Source organism: Hemicordylus capensis, chromosome 6 (assembly GCF_027244095.1).
Source record: "Hemicordylus capensis ecotype Gifberg chromosome 6, rHemCap1.1.pri, whole genome shotgun sequence".
Taxonomy (NCBI): domain Eukaryota; kingdom Metazoa; phylum Chordata; class Lepidosauria; order Squamata; family Cordylidae; genus Hemicordylus; species Hemicordylus capensis.
Genome location: NC_069662.1, coordinates 170,195,777 through 170,218,630, shown reverse-complemented (window position 1 = coordinate 170,218,630; position 22,854 = coordinate 170,195,777). Strand labels below are relative to the sequence as shown.

Here is a 22,854-nt window from a genome sequence, read left to right as displayed (position 1 = left end):
TACGCCCTGGGTGCTTAAGAGAACGTCTTCTTCACCATGAGCCCCACTGCCTGTTAAGATCATCTGGAGAGGTTCATCTGCAGTTGCCACCAACCCGTTTGGTGGCTACTCGGGAAAGGGCCTTCTCCGTTGTCGCCCCTGGACCTTGGAATGTGCTCCCTGTTGAAATAAGAGCCTCCCCATCTCTGGAGATTTTAAAAGGGCACTGAAGATGCATTTATTCACCCAGGCTTTTAATTAGACTCACGGTTTTAATTTTTAATGTTGGTTTTAAAAGATTCTGATGTTAATGATTTTAATGTTTAAATGATTTTAATTGTTTAATTGATTTAATGTTTTAAATGATTTTAATTACAAACCACCAAGAGAGGCAAGTTTTGGACGGTATAAAAATATATATAAATATATAAATTAAATAAAAATTAAATCCCTAAAAGTCCGATCTGGCCCCCAGGCCTTCTGTTGTGCAGGGCTGTGCTAGAGGAATACCCATGGCTATTTCCGTGGGGAAATATTCTGTGGACTACTATTTATTCTGCAATGTCTATTTTCAAATCTTTACCCAATCCCCTCCATTTATCTTGCTTTATTTGGGTCTGGAACATTTCCTGTTAGTTGTCAGTTGATAGTTCACCCCTGGGTTAGGAGTTGATTTACTCACAGGCGGGGAATCTGCATGTTTCAACCATATGCCTGTCAGAGCTTGGAAAAGGTGGCCCAGAGATCCAGCTTAGAGAAGAGGGAGGGGTGTGTCTGGGGAAGAAAACCAGCAGGTTTCAGAAGGCAGAGAGAGTGGGGCATGCAGGCTGCAGGGGAAGTACCTTAGGGGGGCAGGGCCTCTTTCTGCAGATGTGACGGGGGGGAAACACACCTGCTTATTTATTCCTTTATTTAGTATCCTGCTCTTCCAGCAAGGAGCCCAGAGCAGTGTACAGGATTGTGTTTATCCACAAGCCTGTGAGGTAGGTTAGGGTGAGAGATGTGTGACTGGCCCAGAGTCACCCAATGAGTTTCATGGCTGAACAGGGATTTGGACTTGGGTCTCCCCAGTCCTAGACCAGCACTCTAACCCCTACACCATGGTGGTTTGAGCAGGTTGTGCTGTTTCCCACTGCTTGTGCTCTGCTTACATAATCATACAGAGCAACTATTTTAAAAAAAACACCTCAAGTCTCCACCAAGATTGTTCCTCCAAAAGAAACCGAACCCAGGTAATGCTACCCTTGAACCTCTCACCACCTGAGGAAGTAGGGGTTGTGCAAAAGCATGTTTGAGAATATTTTCCAACCAGTGATTTCATTAAGCCAGGAAAACCGTGTGTGTTCATAACTGTATTAGAATATTCATTTATTCATTTACTGAACATCGGAAAGCACAGCCATCAATTGAGTTTAAAAAAAACGCCGAAAGCAACGAGAGAAGAACCGAAGAATGAATGCGGCAAACTGGTAGAAGAGCATGAAAACAATTATAGGACATGCACAGATTCTAACCACTGTTCTGCGCCAAGAAGCTCTCTCTGCCCTTTGCCTGGTCCTTCTGTTTGCTGCCAGGTGAGACTGGACCTTTGCATCTGATAAGTTGGGCTCCAAGTACAGCTCATTGATGTAATGACTTCCTCCGTTATCCCAAACCATTCCCTGGATCATGGCCATCAGCTCAGAGACCTGCTTCTCCCGTTCTGCTCCAACCGCCCTGTTATTGAAGGCACAGAATCGGCCCCCACACTTCCGAATCAGCTCCCTCAGAGCCTGGTTATCTGAGCCCTTAACGTAATCCTGCAGGGCCCAATCCCCCAGATCTTCCTTCCGGGTGAACAAGACAATCATGTGCCTGGTGGCCTCCAGCCCAAACACATCCTGCACTTGCTTTGCGGCTGCCTCGTCTTCGGCGGTGAAACGACCCACCTGGGTCACAAACACCAGAGCATGAGGGCCAGGCCTGGAGAGGTCAATGCAGTGCATGACCTCACTGCAGGAGTCCGGATCAAAGATGTCTGCCGTGTCAATCACTGACACATCCTGGCCGTTCCAGCTCCCACACCCTCTCTGGCAGGTCAGAGTGGTTGCCTTCACCCCAAGCGTGGACTGGAACTCCTTCCGGCCGAGGATGGTGTTTCCGGTGGCACTCTTCCCGCCTCCACTCTTTCCAACCAGGATGATCCTCAGTTCTGGTTGTCTGACTTGCCCTGTAAAGCAGGAAGTACAAGAAATACAGTGCACCATGGCTAGGGTTCAACTCATCTCAATGTCGGTTCAGCAGAATTTTCAAAACTTGGGCTTGGAGAAGAACTTTGGGGATTTGAAAAGGGCCCTTAAAGGAAAAGGAAGCTCCTCAACACCCCAGTTCTTCATGACCCATTTCCAGCCCTAAAACAACTTCCCCACCAGCCTCCCTTACTTCATAATCACCCTCCCCCCTTTCCCTTATTTTAAAGTCTGCCAGCAGTGAGCAGAAACAGCAGCTACCGCAGATGAGCAGAGGGAGGAGGAGAGAGTGGCCTGGTAGCTCCTCAGGGTCCCCCGAGGATTTCGTGCTTGTGGGGCCAGACCCAGCTGTCTCAGGACACCATCACAAGTTGAGCCCCTGAAGTCCCATCCTCCGGACCCAAGCCCAGAACGGAACTGGAGCTAGTAAAATGCTCTTTGACTTATTAGGGTAAAATGCCCTCGCAATGATTTGGTGCCCAGTTGTGTGTGTGTGTGTTTCCCTGAGCCAAAGAGCAGCCACCGATTCCCCCTCCTCTGTCACTCTCCTGTGAACTTCAAAGAATAACCCAGTGAGGTTCTGTCTTGTGAACCTGAGCTGGCTGTTTTAGACCATCCTCCTATGTATGTGCTCACTCCTCTGGCGGAAATGCAGAACCAGGCCACAGCATTAAGATTATTTATTTATTTAACATATTTTTATACCGCCCAAAACTTACGTCTCTGGGCAGTTTACAACAAGCTGGGCCAGGAAGGAAGGACCGGCCTTGGGAGGGGGCAGCGTTCTCCCCTGGGGAAGGAGAGAGGGAAGGGCGGGAAGGGAAAGAAGAAATGAATGCAGGCGAGGTTGCTGAGCAGATGGTTTCCTGGTTCTCTTCCATCCGTTCTGGAGCCCAGCGGCAGGACAGCGGTGGCAGGAGAGGGGGCCAACCTTCTGCTCCCGCTCCCGTGGGCTTCCCAGAGGCATCTGGCGGGCCACGGCCACACACAGGGTGCTGGACCAGAAGGAGGCCTTGGGCCTGATCCAGCAGCCAGGCTCTTCTCCTAGGCCTCAGCGGAGACGCAATGGGCAGCTGGGGGGAGCCTCACCTGGGTGGACTCCAGCCATGTTCACCCACCAAGGAGAAGTCCCAGCTCAGGGCTCAAATCCTTCCGAATCCCTGCAATATAAGAAGAAGGGAAAGTCCTGCTGAAGACAGAAGTGCTGCCACTTCTGCTTCACTGCTGAACGGGGAGGCAAGGAGGTGCGCTGCTATCCTGTGGCACCGGTTTCGTAGACAGTGCTGACAGACATCCCCCCCCAAAAAAAAACCGTGGCAGGGGGATGAGCATCCTTAAAGGTAACCCCTCCCGCCCACTGCAAAACCGGCATTCGGCCAGTTCATACACATCCCTAGTGGACACAATGCAGGCGATTTCCCTGGGCCTCACGTAGGGAGGGGGCCACATCCACGCTGACCAACAACCCAATGTGTTCAGGGTTTGAAATGGCTGAATCCTTTTCCTTCAAAGGTAGTGGCACCCTGGCCAGTGAAAATGTAATTGTAGGGCAAGAAGTAAATTTCAGCACTTTGGCTCTGCCCTACGCCCCACTGCCTGGACCATTCAGCTCTGAGGAGGGAACTGCTCTTAGGGCCCTGTTACTTGACCTGCAAGTTTAATCGCCACAAAGCCCATTCACTCCTCCCCCCTTCTTCTCCACAACCCTAGCAAACCAATACCTTGGCTGCTAACTGGGAGCGTTTTCCGGACTACGAGACTTGCAACACTTAACGTGTTGCAAAGTGTAATGGAATGAGGCAGCAGTTTGGAACCGCAAGCGCAGCAATTCTCAGGCAGTATTATATGCAATGTGGCAAGGTTTTGCCCATCCATACTGCCCATCACTGCAGTGGTTTTCCCAGGCCGAGAATATTTAATTAATTAATTAATTAATTAATTAATTTTTATTTTTTACATTTATATCCCGCTTTTCCTCCAAGGAGCCCAGAGCGGTGTACTACATACTTGAGTTTCCCCTCACAACAACCCTGTGAAGTAGGTTAGGCTGAGAGAGAAGTGACTGGCCCAGAGTCACCCAGCTAGTTTCATGGCTGAATGGGGATTTGAACTCGGGTCTCCCCGGTCCTAGTCCAGCACTCTAACCATATTCCACTTCTGGAACACATTCACTGGCCCCTCCTCAATTTCGGGCCAATGGGGTTGCGGAGGGAAAGGGAGAACTGCTGACACGACAGAACTATTTAAAAATAATAATAATTCTCGAGGCACTTGCAAAAATCCACCAGCAGGGGGAAGCACCATTCCAAAGCAATGCCTTTTGCCATGGCAGACAAATTGAGCAAGCAAAGATAATTAAAAACAAAAACAAAAACCCAGTGGTGAAGGAGGGAGGCGGCAGAGGGGAGGCAGGTGCTCCCCCAGTGAGGGCGAGCAATCTGAAGACAAGGAGAGGGGAGGGGGCTGCCCAGGACGTCTGGTCTCTGTGCCCCCCACCCCACCCACCCAAGCAAGAGCGGCGGCTTCTCTGGGACTGGCACTTGCAGGCTTTCCCTGACCTGAGCTGTCAGAGCCGTCTCTGTCGCTTCTTCTCCCCATCAGTGCCGGGCTGGCAGAGGGGCTCCAGAAAAGGAGCAATTTGCAAGTGGGGGGAGGAGGGGGCAGGAAATGGAGAGAGGGCAGCCCCCACCCCACCCAAGGAGCTCTCTGGAAGGAGAGCAAAATCAGTCTGGTAAAGCTATTTCATGGACGGATCGCAGAGGGGCTGTAAAATCAACCAATCCTCACACTGCTATTGCTATTGGGAAGGCACAAAAGTAACAATTTAGTTCAATGGGCTTCCTCTTGAGAAAAGTGCCAGGGAATATGCTTTTGGCAGGGAAAGGAGTGGAAGGGAGCCTCTTGCTCAACACCCCCACCGTAAGCAGCACCCGACCCCCTTCCCCACCACCAAATAACAACAGCTAGCTGATCTGGTGCAGAGCATCCGCGCCTCTAGTTCCACCACCCACCACCGCTTTTTTGCTTGCCCACCACCACCACATTCTTCCCCACCACCAGTCTTCTTCTCCCCCCCCCTGCAGCCCCCGCCTTCTTCCCAGCCCCCATTCCTGCCATTCACAGCCACTTGGCCATCCACAGCTGCTCTGGCCACCTGTCTAACGGGCCCAACTGCCGTTCGCAGCCGCCCATCTGCCGAGCCCACCAGCTGGTCGTGGCCACTCTGGGCAGCCGCCTGCTGGGGCCACTCATCTGTCTGCTGGCTGCCTGTCTTCTCGCCTCGCCCTGCCCGCCCCCCCCCGCGGCCAGCTGTTTGCTGGGCCGCCACTTCTCCCGACCCCACCCCAGCGGGCAGCCGTTCTCTGGGCCACCGCTTCTCTCCCCTCCCCCTGCAGTCCCTGTTGCTAATTGGCAGTTCTCTCATGAGAGCTGCCACGCATGGGATTAGTGGTGGGGCCACCTAAGATAGATAGATAGATAGATAGATAGATGATAAGTTATGAAAGTAACTGTCCACATTGCAACATGCTGCAAGCATAAATAACGTGACAAGCCTCCGTACAATGGAAAAATACAGCTACTTTCCTGCAACACTGCTACTATGTTACAGGGCAAAAACAAAACAACTAAATCCGAAACAGGGCATGGGAAATATGAACTGTACCCTGCTGACAATGCAGCGACACCGATGTCGCAACACAGGCAAAATAGAGGGGCACTTAGTGAACACATTACAAAACTGTTACAGTGCATAATCTGTAAAACGCCTGGACATCAGATAGTCTCTGGCAACCAGTGAGGCTTGTCAGCTTAAGTCTACATAACTCCTCCTGCCTTCCATCACCAGGACTCTCCTAAGTGCCATTCCTGACTCTGGGGTTGGCCACTGTGCCCAGCTTCCTCCCCACACCCACTCTCTTTGATGCATTTCTGACCGCCCAGATGGAAGGAGAGTCCTGGAGACCTCCAAAACTTGCTGCTCAGACCTTTATGTCACTTTGGTCTTCAGAAAGAAATTACCTGACTGTGGCTTTTGCTTTGGAAATGGGAGATCTTGCTCACTACACTCTGTTGTCCTGCTTATAAAGACCCCAGGGAAAGATTTCTTGAGATGTTCATCATACACCACCTTTCAACAAAGAAGTGCTCAAGATGGGCTTTTAGCAATGGAAATACAGAAAATTGTTCCCTGCCCTGTTGTGGAAAATCCCAGCCCTGACTTAACTGATTATCCATTGCGGAATTCTGATTTTGTCCTTTATGTTGATGGTTCCTGTCTCCGGGATGACTGTGGCACTTTGCATACTGGATATGCTGTCTTCTCTGTGCTTGAAGCTTTCTCCTTACCTGCCTACAGGAGCACTCATTCGGCTGAACTTATTGCTCTCACATGTGCTTGCACCCTGGCCAAAGGACAGAGGGCTACCATCTACACGGATAGTCGTTATGCCTTTGGGATTACCCACTCCTGCGAGGGCTGAGATCCGAGCGTGCTATGTATGTTAGAATGTATGCACAGCAGGAGAGAGTCAGGGAGCAGAAGGAATATATGAACATGTAGCCTGAAGGCCTGAGAGGGGGTTATAGGTGGGTGGTGAGGCGAAGGTGGAAGGGTTCACATAGCGTCAAAGGAGGGAGTTGTTGTGGAAAATCTAAGACGGAAGAGCGAAATCCAAGATGGAGTAATGAACCCAAGTTTTACTCCCTGTCTGTGGTATTTGGGAAAGATTCTGTGAGTGAAAAACAATAAACAATAGCCTCTCTGTGGCTTGAAGGCTGGACATGCAGAGTGGCCAGAAGTGCCTTCTATCAGCTTTGACTGATACACTAGCTGCTTCCATTTCTTGAGATAAAAGACCTCGAAACAGTGGCACATATCCTGGTAACCTCCGGACTGGATTACTGCAATGCGCTCTGTGTGGGGCTGCCCTTGTGTGTAGTCCGGAAATTACAGCTGGTTCAGAATGCGGCAGCCAGTTTGGTCTCTCGGTCATCTTGAAGAGACCAGATTACTTCTGTACTAAAAGAGCTACCCTGGCTGCCAATATGTTTCTGCGCAAAATATAAGGTGCTGGTTATAACCTATAAAGCCCCAAATGGCCTGGGCCCTGGGTACTTAAGAGAATGTCTTTTGGGTTATGAACCCCACCGCCCATTGAGATCATCAGGAGAGATCTGTCTGCAGTTACCGGCTTGTCTGGCGGCTACTTGGGGACAGGCCTTCTCCGCTGCTGCCCCAAAGCTTTGGAACATGCTTCCTGCTGGAATAACAGCCTCTCCATCTCTGACAACTTTTAAAAAGTCTTTAAAGACACACCTATTCACCCAGACTTTTAATTAAGTATTGTTTTAACAGTTTTAGCATCATTTTAAAATGTTGTTTTAGAATTTATTCATTTTATTTTTATTTATTTACATTTTATATCCCACTCTTCCTCCAAGGAGCCCAGAGCATTGTACTACAGACTTAAGTTTCTCTTTCACAACAACCCTGTGAAGTAGGTTAGGCTGAGAGAGAAGTGACTGGCCCAGAGTCACCCAGCTAGTTTCATGGCTGAATGGGGATTTGAACTCAGGTCTCCCCAGTCCTAGTCCAGCACTCTAACCACTGCACCACGCTGGCTCAATTTGAAAATGTTAGCCAGCGTGGTGTAGTGGTTAGATTGCTGGACTAGGACTGGGGAGACCGGAGTTCAAATCCCCATTCAGCCATGAGACTAGCTGGGTGACTCTGGGCCAGTCACTTCTCTCTCTGCATTTGAAAATGTTACCATTTGAGTTGTAATATTTTAACTTTTATTTTATTATCTCATTTATTTTGTTTTAACTACTGTTTAAGTTTTCATTTGTTTGCTTCCACCCAGAGATGTGAGTTTGGGGCAGTATAAAAATATATTAAAGAATAATAATATAACATAATAATATAATCAACCCTAGTTGGAGATCTCTCCGACAGCCCCAAGAAACTGAAGTGTGCGGTCGCGGGAGGCAGGGCTCAAGGAAGTCTCCAGCGCGCCCGCGCGCACCCCCTCCAAAAAGGGGCCCCTCGCCAGCTCCTCCAGGCGCGCGCTCTCAGGGGAGTTCCACAGCGAGCCCCAAAGCCGCCTCCTCCGCAGCCCGCCCCGTCCTGCCAAGGGGGCGCGGGGGACAACGGTGCGAGCGGTGCCTCCTCCCCGCAGCCCTGGGAGCCGGGAGGGAGGCAGGCAGGCAGGCAGGCAGGCGAGCAGCCCAGGCGGCCGCCGCACTCGTCCTCCCCGCGAAGGGCAGGCTCCGTCTCGGCTCCCTTCACCCCAAGAGCGACGGGCAGCCTCCGGGCTCCAGCGAGGCACACTCGGGCTTTGGAAACGCTGCTGCGCTCCTTACCTGCGCTGCGGCTGCTTTCTCCGTTCCGGGGAGGAGGGAGGAGCCCCCGGAGGCACCTCCCAGCTAGGCGGAGCCTCCGCGTCCCCGCTCGCTGCAGCAACGACCGCCGCGCAGTGGGGCAGGCGGAAGGGGCCGAGTCCTGGGCAGGCGGCGCGGTGGCGTCACTACCCTCGAAAGCGAAAGTAGCCGCCCCTTGACGGGCTCTTCCTCTTGGCCTTGCAGCTTTGCAGTCCGCGAAGAGAGAGAAACCGCGAAGAAGCTGCTGAGCTGCCCTTCTAAGCACAGGAGGGCGCACAGGCCGTTGAGAGAAGGCGGCTCCTCCTCAAGTTTCTCGGCAGCAGGACTAGGAGGATTCAGCTGCTGTGCCAGCCAGACCTAATGATGCCACACACTGCAATCATCCCTCTTCACTTCCGCCTTCACTCTGCGTGTAGTCCACTCACTGTCAGAAAAGCTTTATTAAAATCAAGCAATTGCGAGGGTTGAGAGCAAAAAGAAAGACAGACAGGGCTCTCCCTGTTCTTCGGCTGCTCAACAACAGAGGTGCACCTAGATAATTTTGGCCTGTTTGGGGGTTTGCATATTTATTTATTTTTAATTTAAACTTGCTCCCTCCAGGAGTGTTCTCCAGGGCGGGTGGGGGTCCGCAGAGGCATGACTCAGGCTACTGCAGAGGCCCATTGCACAGGCACAGTGGCCTCCTAATGGCTGCCAGGCCTTGAAGGTATTCCCACAACCACTGGAAAGCGGGCTCGCTTTCCAGTGGTCAGGGGAACCACCAGGCGAGCCTAGTGCTGCCTAGGCAGCTAGCCTGCCTAAACCACCCTCCCCTTAAATGAGGTTAACAGAGCAAGCGCTCTCCATTAACCTCTTTTCATTGCCTATGTGTCGCCGCGGTATGCAGCAACCTCTCGGGCTCAGGGGTCTCTCCAGGATGCCCAACGCACCACCTGGAACCTTCCCCCAATCCCCGCAACTTCTCTGTGACAGAGCCGGCATTGTGTGGATGGCCCATCCGGCCACCCAGCTACGAGCAGCTGCTCATGTGCGGGGAGAGTGGGCTTCACACATGTCGTGTGAAGTGCCTGGTGTGGAAAACGGAACTGCAGGCATAGAATTTTATTCAAAATGAGCAACCTTTTTTCTTTGCTCTCCTTTCATTCTTACTGCATTGGCTACACAGTGCAAAACCTGAGCTGAGTTATCCAGTTGTATTTCATTGCCCCAATTTTGGTTTTCTATATATATGAACTCAGACTTGCATTTTTATGTCATTGTCATCTTTAAGATGAGTGTCAGTCAAGTTTAAGGATTTCTGCATCCAATCAATAGTTTCAAGGTGTTAACCAGAGTTAGGTGTTTTACAAAACTTCTTTTTATCCAAGGAGAGCAGGGAGAAAGACCACCTCTCTTCCTGTAAATCATCATCATCATCATCATCATCATTATTATTATTAATAATAATTTGATTTCTATACTGCCCTTCCAAAAATGGCTCAGGGCGATAAGATGACAAATAAATAAGATGGCTCCCTGTCCCCAAAGGGCTCACATTCTAAAAAGAAACATAAGACACACACCAGCAACAGTCACTGGAAGTACTGTGCTGGGGGTGGATAGGGCCAGTTACTCTCCCGCTGCTAAATAAAGAGAATCACCATGGTAAAAGGTGCCTCTTTGCCCAGTTATCAGGGGTGATTATGGTACAACTCATAAGAACACCAAGTAAACACATTGGTGTTTGCCAACAAAATCGTGACAGCTGACCTAATTTCGTTTCCTGAGAACTATAAAAAGAAAAGGATTGGTTTCTAGATCATTTTTAGGCAAGCTGTAACAGAGAAACCCTGAGGCCGCTCTCATGAGCAGCCAAGACTAGGCTAAGGCAGCCACGTGGCATCGACACAGGAGCAAGCTCCTGGCCAGCTCTGGAGGGATCCCTACAATTCACCGCACACTGGTGTGATGCATTGTGGGATTTCTGGGGGCCAGGACGACATGTCCCAGCCCCTGAACCTCCGTGCTGCCTGGGGCAGCTGGTGAACATCTGGGCACATGATCACCATGAGATCGTCTGTGGGGGAGGTACATTTCTGCAGCTTTCCCTGTCACCCACCCTCAAGCCCACTCACATGATTGTGAGAAAGGGCTCCCCATATATAATTAAATTTCTTTCTTTCTTTCTTTCTTTCTTTCTTTCTTTCTTTCTTTCTTTCTTTTTTTCTTTCTTTGTCAGTGACACTGACATCACACACCAGGTCCTGGGTGCCACTCAGAATTAAGTCCAAGGTCACCTTCTTTCTGGTTGGTTCCAAGACCAACTGTTCTAGGACACAGTCATTCGGTGTATCTAGAAAATTGACCCCTCTGTCATGACCTGACTGTGAATTTACCCAGTCTATAAGTGGGTAATTGAAGTCACCCATTATTACAGCCCTGCGTCTCCCTGATTTCCTCCTGCAACTCCCAGTCACTGTCAGTGTTTTCATCCGGAGGGCGATAGCACGTCCCCAGTAGCACATTGCCTTTCAGGCCTTGTATCATCACCCACAGGGTTTCTGTGGAGGACTCCAGTCCACCTAGGTTTTCTAGCTTGTTAGATTCTATCCCTTCTTTAACATACAGTGCTACCCCTCCTCCAAGGCGCCCCTTCCTGTCTATAGAAAGTTTATATTGAGGGATAACAGTGTCCCACAGGTTCGCACCATTCCACCAGTTTTCTGTTATGCCCACAATATCTATTTCTTCGTTAGCAACCACAAACTCCGGCTGGCCCATCTTGGCTCGGAGGCATCTGGCATTGGCATATAAGCACCTATATGTTGAATCTCTCACCTGATGTATGCTATCTTTCTTTTGACTCTTTGACCAGCTGGCACAGCCTTCTGTCTTCTCTTTATGTGGTTCTACTCTGTCCCCTTCTGTTTTATCTGAATCTTTTACACCCTCGCACCTTAAGGGATTACATTTGCTGAACCAGATACTTTCCAGCTCCCGTTGGCTATTCCCCAGCCAGGAGTCGTTTTAAAAGCTGCTCTGTGACCTTCTTGATTTTAAGCGCCAGCAGTCTGGTTCTATCTTGGTTCAAGTGGAGCCTTTTGTACAGGCTTTGCTTGCCCCAAACTGTATCCCAGTGCCTAACAGATCTAAACCCCTCCTCCCGGCACCAGCGTCTCATCCACACAATGAGACCCCCTCAACTCTGCCTGTCTCACTGTACCTGCGCATGGAACAGGTAGCATTTCTGAGAATGCTACCTTGGTGGTCCTGGACTTCAATACGCTACCTATCAGCCTAAATTTGGCTTCCAGAACCTCCTGACTACACTTCCCCACATCGTTGGTGCCAACGTGCACCACGACAGCTGTCTCCTCCCCAGCACTGCCTAAGAGCCTATCTAGACACTGTGATATCCGCAACCTTCGCACCAGGCAGGCAAGTCACTGTGCGGTCAACACGTGGGTCACAAACCCATCTCTCTATACCTCTAATGATCGAATCACCAACTACAAGGAGGCCCCCACCCCCCAGAGGAGTATCCCCTGTGCAAGATCTCTCCCCTCCCCTCTGGCCATCAGAAGAGCCTGGAAGCATCTCCACTCCGACCTGTGCTTAGCCAGCACAGTCATAAGTGGTCACTGCCAACTGTGATGAGCATCCCTTTCCCTCCCACTTCTGATGAGGAGACATCCGGGTCTGCTGGCTCTGGAGAGTGTGTCAGGGCCACAGAGCCGGTTAGGGTTAGTGTGGAGAATCCTGGCCGGAGGGAGAATCCTTGGAAGATGGCAAGTTAAATGGGACCAGAGTGTTGGGGGCCACCCCAGCATTTCTGTAGGGGTTAGAGGTCCGGCCCTGATCTCCTGGCTTGGTAGAAGAGGCATCTTTTAAACTGGTGAATTGACTCTCTCCTATCTAGCAGAGCAAGAGCAACTGGTCCTCTCCAATCTCAGCATCATCCCTCCACTGGCTGTTGCTGAGGTCTACCTTTGGGGGTCTACTCTAAAAGAAAGATTTATTATTAATATTTAACCTTTTCGGGTTATGAGCACTTTGGGGGCATCTCATTTATTTTTCTATGTAAACCGCTTTGAAAACTTATTGAAAAGTGATATATAAATATTTGCAGTTATGGTAGAGTGCTAGCAATCTTACACTTTCTAGGTTAAAAATGTAGATTTTTATTCTGAGCTGTTCCCTGTGAATCAGTGTTCTGACAACGTTTTACAGTAGCCCAGTCCATGTTCACCTGCTAAGTCAAGCAATGCACATTTAAGATTATTTGCTAGTAAATTTATTCATGACCTCAAACCAAAGGAGAGAACCAGACATTGTCCATTAATTGGCTGGACCATTCATCCCTTCCTTGCCTGCTCCGAACAACAGGATTCACTGGGTTTAAACATTCTTCAAGTGGTTCTCAGTCCCTGAAGGAGGATAGCTGAGGAAATTATTCCAATAGCAGTAAAGAAGGAAAAGCCCAGCAGCAGCACATGGAAACATCCCAATCACTTTTCTGCCAAAACGACGCCAAAAGCTTTGACTCCAAAAGCCTCCCTCTGCCCTCTGCCTGGCCCTTCTGTTTGCTGCCAGGTAAGACTTGACCTTTGCGTCTGTTAAATTGGGCTCCGAGTACAGCTCATTGATGTAATGACTTCCTCCGTTATCCCAAACCATTCCCTGGATCATGGCCATCAGCTCAGAGACCTGCTTCTCCCGTTCTGCTCCGACCGCCCTGTTACTGAAGGCACAGAATCGGCCCCCACACTTCCGAATCAGCTCCCTCAGAGCCTGGTTATCTGAGCCCTTAACGTAATCCTGCAGGGCCCAATCCCCCAGATCTTCCTTCCGGGTGAACAAGACGATCATGTGCCTGGTGGCCTCCAGCCCAAACACATCCTGCACTCGCTTTGCGGCTGCCTCGTCTTCGGCGGTGAAACGACCCACCTGGGTCACAAGCAGCAGAGTGTGAGGGCCCGGCCTGGAGAGCGCAACGCAGCGCATGACCTCACTGCAGGAGTCCTCACTGCAGGATTCTGGATCAAAGATGTCTGCCGTGTCAATCACTGACACATCCCGGCCGTTCCAGCTCCCACACCCTCTCTGGCAGGACAGAGTGGTTGCCTTCACCCCAAGCGTGGACTGGAACTCCTTCCGGCCAAGGATGGTGTTTCCGGTGGCACTTTTCCCACCTCTGGTCTTTCCAACCAGGATGATCCCCAGTTCCGATTCTCTGCCCTGTCCTGTGGGTTAGTAAGAAAATATTAGAAGAGTGTGGCTCTCTGGGTCCCACTTCTTCCCATCTGGCTGTCAACATACAGTGGAAATAACATGACTGGGATTTAGCAAAGCAGGAGGCTGAGCCATCCAGAGTTTGAACTGCAGCAAGGAGGGAGCAGGGAGTTTTCTTTCCAAGAAGCAGCTCTGCATACGCCTCCCCTCCTGCTCCCAGCTGGTCTGCATTCCGGAGCTCAGTGTTTCAGAGCCAGCTCTCAGGTTCTGGGCAAAGTGCCCCACACTGGTGGGCCCCCTCCTATGTGGGTGGGCCTTTGCTTCCCAGGCAGCAGCAAGGGCATGACTGCTCCTCTCAGTGGAATCTTCCCTTCCCCACAACGCTCAGGCCAGAGGGGCGCTTTGGGGTCTGGCCCCGAAGGAGAAATTCAAACACTGCGCTCCTCAACTGCAAAAGTAGCGAGGGGAATGACCCTGCTGTCCTTGTTGCCTGCTGCTGATTCTCGCCACCCCGGAAGCTGACGGCCCACTCACACGGGAAGCCCGCCTGGTGGGCTTACAAGGTGGTGGTCATGAGCTACTGGCAGCAGCAGCAGCAGCAGCAGGGACCATGCTCCTCTCAATGCCTCTTCTTTGCATCGCCGCTTCCACCTGAATCTGAATGTTCCGACATCCCCTGGAAGTAAGATGTGGCTGGGATTCAGCAAAGCAGGACGTCGAGCTATTCAGAATTTGAACAACTTGAATCTTGGAGTGGCATGTGGGGACCAGGCATTGTGGGCAAATTAAAATGGTGTGCTTCTAGCTGAGCTGGCACTAAAAGGAGTCCCAGAGTGGGAAGGGGCACGGGGCCGAGTGGGAGGCTGCAACAGCGGTGGGGAAGCCCCCTGCATTTGCCCTAGGATGCCACAGGCTGATGCCAGGCTGGAAGTTACACTGTAAACCCCGTTTCTTAATTCTAAGGATGTGTGCTGCGGAAAGAGATTGGAATGGTTCGGGAATGAGCTGAAAGCTCTCTGTATATACTCAGAGGCACTTTGACTATTATTCCTCCTCAAGAATTTTGTACCACAAATTCATGGGCCAATCTTGGGCTCCTCACGTATTGCTGTGCCTTGAGACCAGCATCCTCAAATGGCATAAAATGAAACAGGGCACATCTCAGCGAATTGTATGGATTTGGCTTGCCATGAAGCCTGTGGCTGGCCTCCCTGCTGTAGTCACCTGGAGCCAACTGCCTGCACTCGCTTTTGGGCCATGCTTTCTCCTTATGGCATGCTTGAGTCTTGGATTGTGCTGCCCACCTCCACTGATCACCAGGCCATGCGTGTCGCTGGGCTGCCCTCAGCCCAGTCATGCCCAGAAGCATCCTTGAGGAGTGTGATATGCAGGCCCCAAGGCCAAAGGCAGGAAGGAACCACCTCCACAACTGCTAGGAGAGGAGAGCTGGTCTTGTGGTAGCAAGTAGGACTTGTCCCCCTAGCTACGCAGGGTCCACTCTGGTTGCATATGGATGGGAGACTAGAAGTGTGAGCACTGCAAGATATTCCCCTCAGAGGAAGGAGCCACTCTGGGAAGAGCATCTAGGTTCCAAGTTTCCTCCCTGGCAGCATCTCCAAGATAGGGCTGAGAGAGGGACTCCTGTCTGCAACCTTGGAGAAGCCCTGCCGGTCTGTGAAGACAATACTGAGCTAGATAGACCAAGGGTCTGACTCAGTATATGGCAGCTTCCTATGTCCCTATGCTGCGTTAACACTGTAGAGACTGGCTGAGAACCACTGGTCAAGGCCCTGGTGGCGCAGTGGTAAAACTGCCGCCCTGTAACCAGAAGGTTGCAAGTTCAATCCTGACCAGGGGCTCAAGCTTGACTCAGCCTTCCATCCTTCCAAGGTCGGTAAAATGAGTACCCAGAATGTTGGGGGCAATATGCTAAATCATTGTAAACCGCTTAGAGAACTCTGGCTATAGAGCGGTAGATAAATGTAAGTGCTATTGCTAAGGGAATGCTCTGCACTGCAGTGGGGGAGGGGGAGATTCGGTTACCCGTCCAAAATAAGGGCTCAGCTAAAAAAACTGGTTGTTTACATTCAGAAACCCCATCCTGAAATGGATACATTTTGTGTCCACTTGTGCACCCTTCTTACAGGGGACTCTGGGAGCGCTGGTTTGTGATCCTGCAGGAGCATGAATAAACCCAAGTGGAGTCCGGCTTTTTAAAATGTTAAACCCTTATTTCAGACTGGTTACTTTTGCGGGGAAGGTTCCAATTTGACTTTCTTTGACTCAACAGAGACTTGTGAATAATGGTTCAGGTTTGGTTCCAGCTTAAGAAAAAAATTAAAAATTCTGCCCAACATGATAAGGAAAATTACTCAAAGTAGTCCCATTGACATTAAAAGAACAAGTTGAGCAATCCTTTGGGACTACTTTGAGTAATTTTCCTCACCATATCAGCTTCGTTATGGTTTCCAGATTGGGTTTAAGATAGGTTAGATCCTCTGCATCAAACCTTTTATGTAAGTACATGAGAACCACTCGGGGAAGCAGATCCAAAGCAGAGGCTGCTTTTCTGTCTCACAGCAGGCCTTCCCCAGAAGGAGGCCCATCTAGTACAGCATCCTGTTTCACACAGTGACCCACCAGATGCCGCTGGAAGCCTACAGGCAGGAGTGGAGGGCATGCCCTCTCCCTCCTGCTGTTACTCCCCTGCAACTGGTACTCAGAGGCATCCTGCCTTGGAGGCTGGAGGTAGCCTATAGCCACACCGACTAGTAGGCGATGATAGACCTTGCCTCCATGTAGTTATCCAAACCCCTCTTAAAGCCATCCAAACTAGTAGCCAACCAGAGGCATAACTAGGGAAAATAGCGCCTAGGGCAAGTACAGAAATTGCGCCCCTGTCCAAACAGGAATGACGGGACTTGTAGTCAACAATATCTGGAAATCCCTGTTAAAAGGAACACTGTACCATCTAGACATGGTTGTTGATCAAAACCTGAAAACATGACTTAGAACAACAGTCAGGAGTTATGCAAGGATTCCAAGTGTCATTTTCTCTGTCTCATCTCATTCTTTTTAAAAAACATGACTTTGTCCTAGAGCAGGGCTTCTCAACGTGTGGGTCCCCAGATGTTATTGGACTTCAGCTCCCATAATCCCCAGCCCCAGTGGCCTTTGGTTGGGAATTATGGGAGTTGAAGTCTAATTACATCTGGGGACCCACAGGTTGAGAAGCCCTGCCCTAGAGGATCACCTGCCCAAATAGCCACTAGCAAAATAGGGGAAGAAGAAGGTGGTGGTGTGTGTGTGTGTGTCTATAAACCAGTGAATGATTCCTGCCAGCCTTTGTCTTATGATGACTGTTGGCTCATGATGGGGTATATGTGCATTCACCACACTAGTGCTTACTTTGACACCAAGAGGGAGGAGGATACATTAGTTTGCCACACTAGACAGAGGCATTTGCAACAGGAGCAGACAGCCAAGTTCTGCCAGGGCCAACACCAGCCCCTGCCAGACTAAGAAATCATTGTAATTTGCCCCTTCCTGTCACAAGCAGTGTGCTGTTCTTTTATTATTGACTCTAAGTTCATGGATGGAAAATTCAGGGTCAATTTACAAGAGACACATTTTCTACATGGAAGTTTATTCTGTGCAGGTGTTGTGCAGAAACCCATGTGTAGTGACCGCCAGGGGCATAGCAAGGTAGGAATGGGCCAAGATGAGATTTTAAAATGGGCCCCCAGCCCCTCAAAGTCCAGGGCCTCCACACACCCCAGGCCCCCAAGGATTTAAGTCTGATATTTCAAAATAAGTATGCTGCCTGGAAATACATTTCACTGAATACACACATGCACACTTCACAGTATATAGTGATATACATTGAGTACTATATATTTGTGCTAGTTTTAATGCCTAGAACACACTAGCAACGCTAATTATTAAAATGGCCCCCTCGCTGCAGATTAGCAAAGGAGACTTTCAACCATGCAGGTTGAGCCTAGGTTTGTTTTCTCAGATTTCTGAACAGTAAAGTTTGATTCCAGGAGGTTTTTCACACGAGGCTTTTAAAGCCCTTTAACACACATCTCCTCTGGAATGGAGCTGCTGCATTCACATGTTGGCCAGATTTACCCTGAAGTCCCTGCAAGTTATTGGAGAGCAGTTCACACACAAGAAAAATAAAATGAAATAAAAACACAACACATGCTTCACAGTTCTCACTCAGACCTTCTGGGTTGCAAAACAACTTGAACATAAGTGCATTTATGAATGAATGAATGAATGAATATTTGTTCCAGAAGTGCTTGTAATTTTCTGACATGAAACAAGCCACTTATAGGCCTTTTTAGATAGTTTTTGTTTTTAAAGCCAGCACATTTTTCAGTCTGTTTTAAATTAAATATTCAGAGACTTCTCAGTCTCGCCCCAGACCCCATATCAAAGCCCTATGGCAAGCAGATCCCTATATGGGGGGGGGGGAACCACAAAAAGGAATTCACAGCCTACCTGGCAAAGGCTGTGCTGGATGGTCTGGGCAGAAGGCCTGCTGCAGGGAGCTCTGCCAGCCTCCTTCCGGGCTTCCTGCCTCCCTTGGGGCCTGCCGAGTTCAGGCTTCAGGGAGGCCTACTCGGAGGCCTCTCTGGAAGCCCCACCCACCCACCGATCAGCTGAGAGGCAGGGAGAGAAGAGCTCTGCAGTTTGCAGGCTGCTCTGATCCTAGGCCGGAGCTGGAGGCAAGTGGCTGAGGGGCCCTGAGGCTGGGCAGGTGGGCAATGGGGCGGGGTGGCAGGAACTGGCATGGCGCCCCCACCTCACTGGCTCCTAGGGCATGTGCCCTGCCTGCCCCCCCCCAAGTTCCGCCTATGTAGCCAACACAACTTGTGGCAGAGAATTCCACAAGGTGATTATGCGTTGTGTGAAAAAATCCTTCCAAGAGAAAGGCACCTTGACTGCACAAAGCGGCCAAAGCTCTTTGGATCTCCAGGTTCCAGAGCAGTCTACCCCTGAACACCAGCTGCAGGGGAGCAACAGTGGCAGGGAGCTCTTACCTTCCCCTGCTTGCGGGCTTCCTAGAGGCCACTGCAGGGCAGCAGCTGGCTGATGAAGCCTTTTCAGAACTGCAGCTGAGTCCTCAAATCCCAGAACCCATGCGCAGTGCGGTGTGGCAGCACGCTGTGCACATTCAGAGGCACCCTCCTGTTATGACCACCTTACAGAGTCTGGGGGCTGAGCGTGGCCATCTGCAGCAGGCCTGCCAGGAAGGATTCGCTCAGCCCACTTTTGATCATGCAGGCACACGGCTCTGTCTGGCCGTCCTTCAGCCCCTCTTGCTAAGATTCACCCACCGTGCAGTGTCTGGGCGAAGGGCGGACGGGGCAGTCGGAGCAGCTCTTGGCCCCCACAGGAGCCCCGAGCGCTTACTCTCTCGAGGTGGGCGTGGCAGCAGCAGCCCTGTCCGTGGCCCAGGAAGGAGCCAGAGGCACCTTTCCGAGAATCGCAGCCTTCTTCCAGGAAGGAATGCAAAGCTTGGCCGCTCGCCTGCCCTTCCTCCAGCAGCTGCCCGAACGAGGCCCTCCTCTTCCAGCAGCAACCAGCAAGGGAGACGCTCAGGTCGCCACGCCCCCCAGGGGGCGGCCAGAAAGCGACAGCATGCCCTCCCCTCTCCCCACCCACCCGCCCGCTGCGGGAGCCCCGCGCGCTCTGCATACTCCCCGGGCAGCGGCAGTAGCAGCGGACAGAGACTGTGTGCCTCGCTGTCCTCTCACGGGGTCTTGGCCTCCAGGGGTGCAGCGCCGGGGCAGGGGGCTGAGCTCTCCAGGGATGTGCTCTGGCTGCGGAGGGGCGCCTGCCTGCCTGCCCCTACCGTCTCGGGCTCGTGACCGGCTGTGCCAAGGCAGGGGGGAGGCTCCTCGAGGATGGAGACGGACCAGGAGAGTGGACGGCCAGGTCGGAGCCTCTTTCCTCTCACCCCACCTGGCTGGGGCCAGCAGGCGGGTCCTTCGCGGGGCTCCCTCGGGCTCTCCAGCTCTGCTGGCAGAGGAGGGGTCTTCCTGAGGGCGTGGGGTGCCGCTGGCAGAGGTAGCTGCGTTCCACACACAACGGAATGCGTCTCTCTCGCCCACTCCCAGGGACCCCATGGTAGTTACGCTTGTGTAGTTCCTTTCAAACAAATGGAATTACATCCATGTGTTTTTTAAACTGTACGCCGCCCCACCTTGCTCGCCGTTGGGGTACGTCTGTGATGCAATTCAAAGCAGCCCGCAGCAACAACTTATTGTTGAATTTAGAATTAGGACGCATCCTGCTGCGTGCGGAAGGAAGCTACCTCTGCCACCAGCTGCTGCACACACACACCCCGCCCCGCCCCCGGGAAGACCCCTCCTCTGCCAGCAGTTAGAACATATTTATGTATTTATTAGTCAAATTTGTACACCACCCACAAACTTTATGGGTGGTTAACAATAGCATAAAACAAGTTAAAACATATACAAAAACAATTTAACAATTTAAAAAATCTCCCGCAAATTAAAACCTTAAAATTTTAAGGTTTGCAGAAATGATCAGAATCACAGTACATCCAAACACACCTAATTAGGTAATTCTGAGCTGTGCAACCTAAGACTCCGCAGCAGCCAGCTTGAAGGAACTTCCAACAGGCTCTCCTGAGCAGCAGCAGCAGCAGCACTGATTGTGGGAGGGGCAGCCTTCTTCGGACCAGGGGCCCAATCCATCGGGAATCTTCTCTGCGCAAGCTCACTTGAAATGAATGAAAATTGCCCCAAAGTAGTAGTGCTTTGCAAGGGGGGTTGTGCACCCATTCTGGGTGGCACGTGCCCCAGAACTGGACACTTGCTCTTTATCTGGGCAGATCATTTTGTACAGACTCATCCAAATGGGGCTGCGCCAGCACCCAGCCTCCTCTGCAAAGGGAGACCTTCTCACTGGTGGAGAAGTGTTGCTTTGCCATTCCAAAGGGCAGTCGAGTTCTGTGACAGTGGTTAAGGGGGGAAGGCCCTCTACACATCAGAGGCAGCCTGAATTTATGATGGCCTCACTGTTCCCTGATATAAAAGGGTTGAAGGCTGAAGAGTCCTTCATGGAACAATGATTTCAGACTGTGACACCCACTTTGAGACAGGGAAACATCTATTTGGTGTTTTTGGTTGGAGATGCAGCTCCCGATGGCACCGACCCTTGTTGGCACCAGCAACCCTATTGACCACTAAGGGCATTAGGGGTAGAGACCACCCGTAAGGGCATTCCCCCTCTGACCATGCTTGCTCTACTCAGATTCCCCTTTGTTAGACTGCTAGGTTTCATTCTCTCGCCTGGAAAGACAGACTTTCTCCTTCTCCCTTCCCGTATTTTAAAAATATGTTTTATTTTACATTTTATATCCCGCTTTTCCTCCATGGAGCCCAGAGCGGTGTACTACATACTTAGGTTTCTCCTCACAACAACCCTGTGAAGTAGGTTAGGCTGAGAGAGAAGTGACTGGCCCAGAGTCACCCGGCAAGTATCATGGCTGAGTGGGGATTTGAACTCGGGTCTTCCCAGTCCTAGTCCAGCATTCTAACCACTACACCACGCTGGCTCTTCTTGGAGTCTGTCTCTTTCTTTGTCTGCTGTCCAGAAAGTAGTAAGTTTTTAAAGTTGTCTAAAAGAAGGCATAAGCTCTGACCATAAAGAGAGAAAGTTTCTCCCCTTTGAATCACAAGTCCTTGCTCAGTGGTTGCTGACTGACATCCTGACAACATTTCTCAGTGTTACTATTCAGGAGTTACTCTAAAGGACTTATTTTAATTGATTTAGTTAGGATGTTAGCCACTGTGGCCGGATTCAGACATAATGCCAAACCAGAGTTAAACGTGGCTGAGTTTGGAGCTCCCGTATGCCCGAATGTGTGAAACTTCAGTTATGGGCCAAAAGCGACCTCCAGTTTGCCTCGCCAAATTCCAAATCAAACCTTTGGTTATCTCTAAGGTTTGCCGCTGAAACCTTCACTTTGGCCACCAAAGTGTTACGTTCTATTCCATATGCCGCCATAACGGACATGGAACTGCAGGAAGAAGTTGCTTCCTTGCCCAAGAATATCTTTCTGGGGGATCAAATATTTAACATTAAACCAGCTAGCTATCTGAGTCTAATTACCATTCCTAAAATTAGACGTGTTTTGACGCTCACCTGTCTTAATGCGCTTCCATCTGCTGTTATGGAGGGAAGATTTAAAGGTACCCCTTTCTCTGCTCGACTTTGCCCTTGCGGGTCTGGTCAAGTGGAGACAAGTGCGCATGCCATTTTATACTGTAATTTCTATAGGGACGCCCATTAGTGTCCCCTTTGCTGCAACGTTTTCCTGGGCATTTGGATGACTTCTATTTGAAGTATTTACTGTCCAGTCTTGATGACAACCTAATAGAACAATATCGGACCTCTGAAAAGTATAAGCATGCATATGTATTCAGTACTTGGTTTGGGCCCCTTTTGCAGCAATTACTGCCTCAATGCGGCATCGCATGGATGCTAACAGCCTGTGGCACTGATGAGGTATTATGGAAGACCAGGATGCTTCATTAGCGGCCTTCAGCTCTTCTTCATTGTTTGGTCTCATGTCTCTCATCCTTCTCTTAGCAATGCCCCATAGATTCTCTATGGGGTCAGGTCAGGCGAGTTTGCTGGCCAATCAAGCACAGTACACTGTATACTTTTCAGAGGTCCGATATTGTTCTATTCTACAATCCTTGTCTTCTTGGTTCCATGTAATATTCTAATTTTCTGGGATTGTGGATTTGGGGTTTTCATGAGCTGTACGCCATGATCATCACAATTATAACAAATTAAGGCTTGACTTATCTCACTTTGCATGTAATGCGTCTGTCTCATATATCAGTTTCACCTTTTAATTTGCATTACTGAAATTAATGGACTTTTGCACGATATTCTAATTCCGAGTTTCACCTGTACATGGTTCCCTAAATGTTAAACTTTTATAGCATGGTCTCTCCTGGTTTCCTTACAGAAACTCTTAATAGTCCAGGAGGGGACTTATGAT

At 50.4% G+C, this 22,854-nt stretch overlaps 1 protein-coding gene across 1 annotated transcript; it reads right to left on the bottom strand.

Moving 5' to 3' along the window:
* Positions 1–1,318: 1,318 nt before the first annotated feature.
* LOC128331384 (uncharacterized) lies at positions 1,319–21,848 on the bottom strand. Its single transcript, XM_053264728.1, has 7 exons — positions 21,769–21,848; positions 19,666–19,852; positions 19,148–19,379; positions 12,972–13,810; positions 11,276–11,348; positions 8,571–8,888; positions 1,319–2,188 (listed from the first exon to the last, which is right to left on the bottom strand). The coding sequence occupies exons 1-7, from the start codon at positions 21,846–21,848 to the stop codon at positions 1,392–1,394; spliced, it is 2,526 nt and encodes an 841-aa protein (XP_053120703.1). The 3' UTR covers positions 1,319–1,391.
* Positions 21,849–22,854: the final 1,006 nt, after the last annotated feature.

What these genes read in the sequence shown, in the direction of transcription:
- LOC128331384 (XM_053264728.1), bottom strand. Translation starts at nt 21,848, where the DNA reads ATGGCGGCATATGGAATAGAACGTAACACTTTGGTGGCCAAAGTGAAG. An exon ending in CTTCGCCCAGACACTGCACG is followed by an intron (nt 13,811 to 19,147) that starts GTGGGTGAATCT and finishes ACTAACCCACAG; the next exon opens with GACAGGGCAGAGAATCGGAA. An exon ending in AGAAAGCAGCCGCAGCGCAG is followed by an intron (nt 2,189 to 8,570) that starts GTAAGGAGCGCA and finishes CCTGCTTTACAG; the next exon opens with GGCAAGTCAGACAACCAGAA.